The 9,309-nt window shown below is 44.1% G+C and overlaps 1 protein-coding gene across 3 annotated transcripts; it reads left to right on the top strand.

The window, feature by feature from the left end:
* The first annotated feature begins 2,897 nt into the window (after positions 1-2,897).
* Positions 2,898-7,208, top strand: LOC135584670 (APETALA2-like protein 1). Of its 3 annotated transcripts, none has more exons than XM_065164216.1 (11): positions 2,898-3,031; positions 3,145-3,989; positions 4,066-4,091; positions 4,187-4,217; positions 4,309-4,396; positions 4,481-4,626; positions 4,781-4,825; positions 4,931-5,034; positions 5,158-5,285; positions 5,701-5,811; positions 6,558-7,208. In XM_065164216.1, the coding sequence occupies exons 2-11, from the start codon at positions 3,382-3,384 to the stop codon at positions 6,759-6,761; spliced, it is 1,491 nt and encodes a 496-aa protein (XP_065020288.1). In that variant the 5' UTR covers positions 2,898-3,031; positions 3,145-3,381; the 3' UTR covers positions 6,762-7,208. The 3 variants fall into 3 exon arrangements, with proteins under 3 accessions (XP_065020288.1, XP_065020289.1, XP_065020290.1); XM_065164217.1 differs by having other exon boundaries at positions 2,921-3,002; XM_065164218.1 differs by lacking the exon at positions 2,898-3,031 and having other exon boundaries at positions 3,241-3,989; positions 6,433-6,612.
* The last annotated feature ends 2,101 nt before the right edge of the window (positions 7,209-9,309 follow it).

Raw genomic sequence — 9,309 nt, 5'->3', positions numbered from 1 at the left:
TACCAAATCAAGGGCACATGGAGATCCTTCAATTCAACCGATCGATCGAGGGCTTCAGGGAGAAAACGATTGTTTAAGGTGCGCTTCATCAACTCCTACTCTTTGATCTGTGTGTGCAAATAATAATACCACTTGGGTTCCTCTGCTAAGCGGGCATCCCTTTCCTTGTTTAATTGCCCAATTAGACCAATCAATAGGAATGCACGCAAGTGCATTTTCCGGTGTTCGATGGCAGTGATGTATCATCACGTGACAGTGGGGCTGTGGTGATGAGAACACCAACGCGATGGCTCCACCATCCGCCATGCTCTTTGACCTTACGTGCAAAGAAAGGGTATAGCCCACGGCAAAGGACAAGAACGCGGTGCAAGCGTGTCAACTTGGCCTAATCAATTCAGTTGCTTTCCTAGGTTTTGGCTATACTTCAACCCCCCCACTCTGTGCCTCCTCATCCCATGCATAAGACATGCGTGAGTCTCACCTTTTTAATCACAAGACTACATTAGAAATTTTCGATAATAATAATAATTAAATAATATGAACTTGTCAGATTCCTTTCGCGTTCGACCGATTGTTTCTTGGTAATTAGGCACCCATCTTTTTCCTCTGACTTGAAACACCCAGATGGCTTGTCTATCGCTGATTGGCAGGGAACTCGGACCCACCCGTTGCGTCACTGGGTCCCGTGACCACAAAGTATTCGATTGGGGCCCAACGTTGATCGGTTCTTCATGGGCCCCAGAATGCACGATAGTATTCTTTTATTTCCGCTAAATTCTAATCTAGCTGTTAAACACATTGACCATTTGATAGCGATAGCAAGATTTTGGGATCAAATCATACTAGTCCATGAACAATATACAAAGAAGCATGAGATGGTGCATGTAACGGGCACTCCAAGTATCAAAGATGGCGTGTCTCGTCTCCGGCAAAGATGTGTTACTCCCATAGGCGTGTTATGTTTGATCCCTTTGGAGCTGACCAACAAAGGATTCCAACATAATCTAAGGTTGGAGTAAATACGATGTGGCATTCAAGTCGGACGAACCTAGAATCACTTGCATTTGTCACGACCATCCAAGTAGACACAAAATCTCACCAGAAAACCACACATCTCGTGCGTGAGACACACACCGCAAACAGTATTTTCGTGGGGAACGAAGGAAGAATAAAAACGATTATTTCTTGTGGAGGGACAACACGACAAACCGTGTCCACAACTTTAGGAGCGAGGATTAGGGAGAGGGCAAACATGAAATTATCCCCGGTGCCTTAGGTTACACGCGGCGCCTGCTGGTTGGTCCTGACCCGGTGTGGTCCTTGGCTGGCGGTGTCACCGACGGCGACGCCCTCTTTATCCCTGGCCGACCGGCTACTGCCCGTGACTCTATGCCATAACCGGAAAGGAGAGAGAGAGATAAAGAGGTAGAATTTAAGGTTCCGGGAGCGTTACCGTAAGAGGAAAGGATCCGAGAGCAGGGAGAGGCGGGGCCCGCCATTTTTGTGGTGGTCCGAGGCAATTGGCCTGCGGTGGGGTCGGGGAACGCTGGGTTCCTTTCCCATTTATTTATTTATTTATTATTATTTTCTCTGGATTTCTAGTAATTAAAACACCATATTTGCCCCTTATAACTTTTAATATAACATTACTTCTTCATAATATGCCCTCGGGGTTAATCATCGATTAGATAATTAAAACATATACGATTATAATTAGCCTGCCGAATGGACGGTCAAGATTTCATGGGTTAGTGTCTTCTGGGTTGGCAAGTTGATGGATTGATTGATGCGTGTGTTGGGGACCAAACTGAACTCAGTTTTCGGAGGAAACAAGTGGTACTTGTTAGACTTTGACACCTGTGTTCGTTTTGACAACATATTTTGTCCAAATCCTCGTGCATGACAACAGTGAGACCCAATCCATTCAGTAAACAATCTATTTTAATGTTAGATTGACCATATAAGTTGCTTGAGAAGATAACGATACCAAGAACCACATTCGATTGCTTCCTAGAAGATGAAAGATTGTAGTTTTGACATTGGTTTCCTATATGATTTGGTGGGTAGGGCAATTTTGACGAGGTAAGACTTAATTGTCATATTTGTATTGTTGTTGTGAAGTCCCACCGAGGCCTTGACTTTCTATAAACTCATTATAGGTAATTCATTTTACTCACTTGCAAGTTATCCAATTTCTTTCGCAATCACAACTCTAGAATACTTATGATAATAATTTGAATCAGCGCACGAAAATAGGATTTCTTATTATTACAAGTAAGTAATAAGCAAACGTACTGAATAATCTAAGGAAGACGTGCAATGTTAAGTCAACTAAATATATTTATCTTTCTTGGATCGACTACTTGATTTTACCTTCCATTATTCATTTTTTTGTACACATAAAATATCCCTTTCGGGTCCCACTACAAATTAATTTTCTGATGTCCCTTTCCTATGATCCTCCAAAATGGATCGAAGAAACGCACCTAATCCTAACTCACTTGCCGCTAATTACTCAACGTAAGACCCCGATTAACGAGCAAGGCAACACCTATCTCACTCGTCTTTTGGTTGGGCGCTCCTTCGGGGTCCGCTCTTCAGCCAAGCGCAGAGCAGGTGATCGGGAGAGTAGCGCGTCTCCGGGTAAGACAAGTATTCGTGTATTAAGAATCTTGCTTCGGTACGTGTACGGCTCCTGTCCCTTCGTTCATACGCGGCGACGACCAATCAGTTAATCTCCAGCCGTCGAATGCGATCCTCTCCGTCCGATTTCGTCCGACGGACCAGATTTGCCCAATCGCGGATATTTTGTCCTCTTGCGCTCCGCCCCCACGGAAACCGGGACACCGGCTTCTCCCGGTCGCCCCGCACCTCTATATATTCTATTATTTGCGCCCCTCCCTCCTCCACGTCTCTCCTCCTCCCTTTCGCCGCCGCCGACGCCGACCAGCGCTGCCGGAATTCTCTGCCGCCCTCGCCTCACCTCACCTCAGTGACCCTCGGTTCGTCGTCGGTCTTTGCTCTCGTCTTGGTGGGCTTATGTTCTGTCTTGTCTCTTTTGATCCGTGTTCCTACTTCGTTCTTGATCATCTACTCCTGATCGCATCTGATTCTTGGGAACTTTGTGATCTTCCATTCCTTCAGGTCTTGATCTTATATAGGAGCTTGGGGAATCCACCGTAGTCGTTACAATCATCGAGGGTCCAAGGCAGATGTTCCGTGAGAACGATTCCGCCTTGTCCTGTTTCTACCTGTACTTGCTGTGGCTCTTTTTCCGGAAATAATCCAGAACTCGATCCCAAAGTGTAGAAGAGTAGTTTCAGATCAAGCGTACACTGAATCAGATCAAAAGGTGGAATCTTTTTTATAATTTTCGCAAGGATGTTGGACCTCAACGTGGCGTCGTCGGGAGAGTCGACGGCCGTTGAGGAGGAGACCATTGGTAGAGGCACCGGCGGCGGAGGGCTGGCGATTGGCTCCGATACCTCCGAATCATCCGTCCTCAACGCCGAGGCCTCCGCTGACGCGGCGGCCGATGAGAACTCGTGCTCGACCCGGCCGGTCACCGCCCCTGCCATCGAGTTTGGCATCTTGAGGAGCTCCGCGTCGGAAGAAGGCGAGAATGATGTCGACGAGGAGAACGAGGAGGTCAGAAACGTTGTTTCGCAGGAGCCTGCGTTGATTACCAGGCAGCTCTTTCCGCCTGAGCCGCCGCTCGAATCGTTCCCGGCGGCGTCCTCGCCGTCATCATCGAAACTGCAGTGGATGGATCCTAGCTTCTACCAGGCCGATATTGCGCCGCAGGCGACAGTCCCACTTCCTCGGCAGTGGCAGCCACAACCACAGCCACAGCCACAGCCACAGCCACAGCAGCAACAACAACAACAACAACAGGTGAAGAAGAGTAGGAGGGGGCCTCGCTCCCGGAGCTCTCAGTACAGGGGAGTCACGTTCTACCGGAGGACAGGAAGATGGGAATCCCACATATGGTTGGCATCTTCTTTCTTGAGTCTATCTCTTTCCCCTAGTCTTGCAATCAATTGACTAGAATTTTCTTGTCGACAGGGATTGCGGGAAGCAGGTCTATTTGGGTAAGAATTCTCCGGCAGTAATTGTGTTCTTGATTGTTCTTGGTAATTCTCTCATGCTCATATCTTCTTTTTCTGGTTCTCCCTGATGCTAACAGGAGGCTTTAACACTGCTCATGTGGCTGCGAGGTTGGAATCATCTTCTTCTCTCATCTGCACTTGTTTCTCTCTGTTTCCATGTTTCGGGAGAATTCATACTGGTCTAAGATTCTCATCACAGGGCATATGATCGAGCGGCAATCAAGTTCAGGGGAATTGATGCTGATATCAATTTCAATCTCAGTGACTATGAGGAAGACATGAAACAGGTAATGGAATGCATTGGAATATGTTGTGTAGTGGTTCTGGTAGATGGACAAGCACAATTCATCCGTCCCCTTCTACCTTGTCAGATGAAGAATTTGACAAAAGAAGAGTTTGTGCATATACTTCGCCGACAAAGCACTGGCTTTTCGAGAGGAAGCTCCAAATACAGAGGGGTGACTCTTCACAAGTGTGGCCGATGGGAAGCTCGCATGGGGCAGTTGCTTGGCAAGAAGTAAGAATTGTGTGCTCACTACTCGATTGTTGTTGTTGTAGTTTTTGCTTTGGATCAGCTTGTGTTCACAGTTCTATCGATATGAAAGTCATTGATACCGGAAGTCCTAGAGATAATAATGGAAACCCACTCTTTACCATGCTTGGATGTGCAGGTACATATATCTGGGGCTATTCGACAGCGAAGAAGAGGCAGCAATGTCAGTCTAAGCATGGATTTTTCTTATTGCTGACAAATCTTAACTTTGTAGAGTTCCATTCAAATACCAATATCGGTTTTGCTATTTGTTGTTCTTCAACATCAGGGCTTATGACAAAGCAGCTTTAAAATGCAATGGAAGGGAGGCAGTCACCAATTTCGATCCGAGTTCATATGAGGGACATCTATCGACCGAGGCTGATTCGGAAGGTACAATCACAAATTGCAGTCTGTTTCCTTGTCTTTCTCATGGATAGAAATGGCTACATGAAGTTCAATAAATCCCTTAATGTCATCATATATATTGTTTGAATGATTTTGTCATTCACTCAGGCCAAAGCGTCGATTTGAACTTGAAAATTTCTCAACCTGATGTTCATAGTCCAAAGAGGGATCAAAACCCACCAGAAATCCTGTATTCCTATAGCCCATCTGAAGCTTCTGCTACAAAAAGGGTACAGGTAGGTGAATTGTTACCATTGCAATCCTTGTTACTTCTAGCTGTTACTTCTCATAATTAGAATCCAAAGCACGTTTGTCAGAGACTTTTAGCAGATTGTTTCCTCTTCCACAAGTGATACCCTTAAAAGCCGTAGCATTCTTAGGATGCCAACATACCATCTCACAGAAGAAAATGCTCTTGCAAGCTTAGCTTAGCTTTTTCTTGTCAGAAATTATGCTCAAGAAGGTTATGGGTTTTGTCATTTTATAACATGTCTCAATCCTGTTTCGGTTCTTTGTGCCCCACAATTAGCACCATTCGATGAATAATTGTAATTATTTTATATTTGTTTAACATTGAAAAACAAGGGATCCTTTAGTAGCAAATCGCTATCTGTAAATGCTGACTGGCAGCTATCTTGTTTACTGCTACAGATTAGCAGCCCTCCTCTGCAACCAACCTCTACTCCGTATCACATGGATATGCTCCCTGATAAATCTCATGCTTGGACTGCTCAAAATCCTCCTTTTTATTCCACCACTGAGGTAACATTTTGAATGTTATTTCTGTCTTCCCTCATGGATTGTAGTTGTTCTTGTCTTGATACTGTGGACAATGCAGAGAACACAATGACATGGCTTTAAACGTATTAGGTAAGATCATAGTAGCTGACATTTTTGAACTAGTCAATGATGCTTTGTTAGAGGCAAAAATCCGCTCCCGATGCCGGCTTAGCTGGATGATCTATGCCTTAGGGAGCATTAGTCTAGCCATTTATAGTATGTGTACATTATTGAGATGTCATCTGAACGTAGGGTGAACCTGCTAACCTATGTTCCTACCATGACTTGTGGTTTATGAGAAATTACTCTTGGATAATCTCGGAACTTTGCATCAGCTGTAGGTAAGTACTCTCAAAATCGGACAAATTGTCGACATATAATGTCACTGACAACCTGTCATGGGCCTGCCTCTTCATGTTGGAATCATTTTTTCTTCATGCTTGACGTGCTGCAGCAGTGCAAATGTCGACAGGGACAACATGATCAAGCTTAAGCATTCTAATTAGATATTATCGTCTGAATAAAAAATATATATTGCTTGTCTTAGTAGAAGAATCACGCAGCTCTAACAATTTACCCAACAATTTACTTGTTGTTAAACAGCATCAAAATACTCAGCTTTGGCTCAGCTCTCGCAAATGATTACAGAAGTTGCTTGCCTGAGAACTTCTGTATTCTGTTCTCAGTTCCATACAATCTGATCTGCGACTGCTGCCTGCTAAATACAGGAAAGAGACAGAAAGAAGAAGCCCATGGTGGGATTGCAAGCTCTCCCAAACTGGACATGGCAGATGCATGGCTCAACTCCTTTGCCGCTGTTCTCCTGTGCAGCATCATCAGGATTCCCAACTGCCATCATAACTGCTGCCATTCCTCCCCCGAAACCACCGGCTTCAACATCATCTCCATTTCCTTCTACCAGTCATATCTGATTGCCACTGCAGAAGTTACCATGATAATTCTTGCTTGGAATGTGAAATTTCATCTGTGCAAGACTCTATATTTGCCACATCTTTTTTCATATGCAAGGAGGGAGTCATGCTGGATGGTCATCTGACTGTTCTAACATCCATGTTGCTGCAATTTTTCACATGTGTCTAGCAGATCTGGGATTGACATTGAGGTGAATGCTCAGGATTTTGAATCTGATCCTTGTTCTTTTCTTCCTTTTTTGGTTCTGGGAACAGGATTTGAGACTCTGTGCCAGAACCAGATGAAATGGACTTGTTCATGCCTTCTTTCTTCACCTGTGTGCTCCCCCCCTCCCAAGTCCTAATTTGGTCCTTTGACAGCAGTCCTTTTACCCTTGTAAAAGTTGTGATTATATTGTGGTGTGAACTGATTACTCAATGAAACTCAAGTAAAATTGCTGTGTCTCACTACTAGTCGGTTCTTCTACATGTGCAAGAGTTGCTCTTTGAAGATTTCTATCAGCATTCAGATGGATTAGCAATTACTGAAGTGGTGATGAGTAAGCTAGCTAGCATGCAGAAGATACCTTCAAATATGTACCATTCTTATTTTAACTGTCAATATTGATAGAAGATAAGATAAATCCTTTATTCTGTTGAGGGAAATTCTTTCTCCTAATTTGTATAAATAGGAGAGGAACATGTTAATGTATTAAAGCATTTTCATTTTTTCACTAATGTCGTTGAAAAAAATGAAGCTTGTCTTCGGCCAGCGACCAACGCCGCTGCAGCCACATTTCTCTGCTTTCACTGATCTACCAAAAGTCGGTGGACTTAAGGAGATGAAGCCTTCAATAAAACTTCTTTAATAATTATTCTTATCTTCTATTATTTTCATCAAATATAATTTTTCTTTAATAAAGTTTCTCATGCTGCCACGACAGAATACAACGGTCAGTACTTGTCGAAGCTGCCATGGCAACACGTAGCAGCCAATCATTAATTATCAAGCCCAATCATGCCATTACTGAGGATGTTGACATCTTCCGAGCTTCCTACGGATCCAATTGATTCAGGATAATTTAGTGCACCAAAAAGTTCTTTGAACAGTGCAACATCGGCAAGTGTGAGTCGGTAGGAAGCGTCCTCGTATCAACTTCACGATGCAACTACAACCGAGCCCGCCCGGGCTTAAGCATCACAACAAGCGCACGAGAGTTGCTTTCGAGGACACTTGCTATTGGCCGGCAGTGTAAGAGCGGGCATAGCACCATGATCAACAGCTTACGCCTCCGCCGCGCACAACAAGTGGATGTCGGAGGGAGGCCTCCTTCATGCGCTTTTAGTGTTTGATGATTTGGGCCAACGACAGCTTCTATCCCATTTCCTGTGCCGCGCAAAGAGGTACTTGCACTGTCTTTTTGTTTTTCGTTTTTTGTTTTTTGTTCTGAAATTTAAAAAACAGAAACTTTTAATTTTTTCATTAAGAAAAGCTTCCTTAAAACGTTACCTCTTCTTCGATGAGCCGAAGCGGGCCCCACGGGCACGAGGCTGGTCCATGAGACGGGTTAAGTGGGAGAGCGTGGATCTTTGCGTTGTACTATGCTTCGAAAGCGACGCGGCATCTATAGATATATATTTATTAATGAAGACACGTTATTTATTATTCCTCTTTTTACTTGAATGCTATATGTTTCTTCTACATAGTGTACCATAAACAATGCATTGATGTAGATTTAAGTTAATTCTCATAATATTTTGTTCTAAATTATTCTAAATGACTTATATACACTATTTTGTGTGTGTGTGTGTGTGTGTGTGAGAGAGAGAGAGAGAGAGAGAGAGAGAGAGATTGATTAAAACAAAAAAAGAATCCCCTTTTGCCATATCTTACAATAAAAATACACCTAACAACAATAAAAATTATTTATATTTTGTTTGCCAAATTCTATGGGAAAAATATAGTAAATAATTGGTTGGTTAAGAGTGACAAAAACAATTATAAATAATATGAATAAAAACTGGGGGGTATTTTAGGTATTTTAAGATTAGTTAGTTAATAGTTCAAAATGAGTCCTTCGCCGCGGGCTTTTTCCGGTGAACCGCCCCTTTTTAATTCCCTTCCGACTGAAGGCCTCCTCCCCCCTCCCAGTCTTCCCTCCCGTAGCAGTGGCAGCTCCCCGCCGCTCCATGAGCTCCGCCTTCAGCCCGACCTAACACCCGGCGGAACCCGTATTCTTCTTGCTGTCCTCTTTCCCCGTCTCTTCGTGTCCGTTTTCTCGTCGCCCCCCGTTCCTTGATCCGGAGCTCGTAGCCTCTCGCGTCGCCCGCGTTTGATTCTCGGGCTGTTGCTCTCGTCCGCCATTTCGATCTGGGACGAAGTCTTGATCCTCCTCTTCCGATTTCCTTCGTGGATTTATCCTTTTCTTGGTTATGATCCGTTGGTGTTTCTTGGATTCTTTGCGGATGAACCCTTTCTTTCTTTCGTCTGTCTTAGGATATTATGCTGTTCTACGACTAGGGTTTCTGGCCGTACGTGCCTCACTCCGTGCTCGTTTCTTGTCGGAAT

The sequence above is a fragment of the Musa acuminata genome, chromosome BXJ3-8 (assembly GCF_036884655.1).
Source record: "Musa acuminata AAA Group cultivar baxijiao chromosome BXJ3-8, Cavendish_Baxijiao_AAA, whole genome shotgun sequence".
Taxonomy (NCBI): Eukaryota; Viridiplantae; Streptophyta; class Magnoliopsida; order Zingiberales; family Musaceae; genus Musa; species Musa acuminata.
Note: the sequence above shows the minus strand (reverse complement) of the source record. Positions and strands in the feature narration are given on the sequence as shown.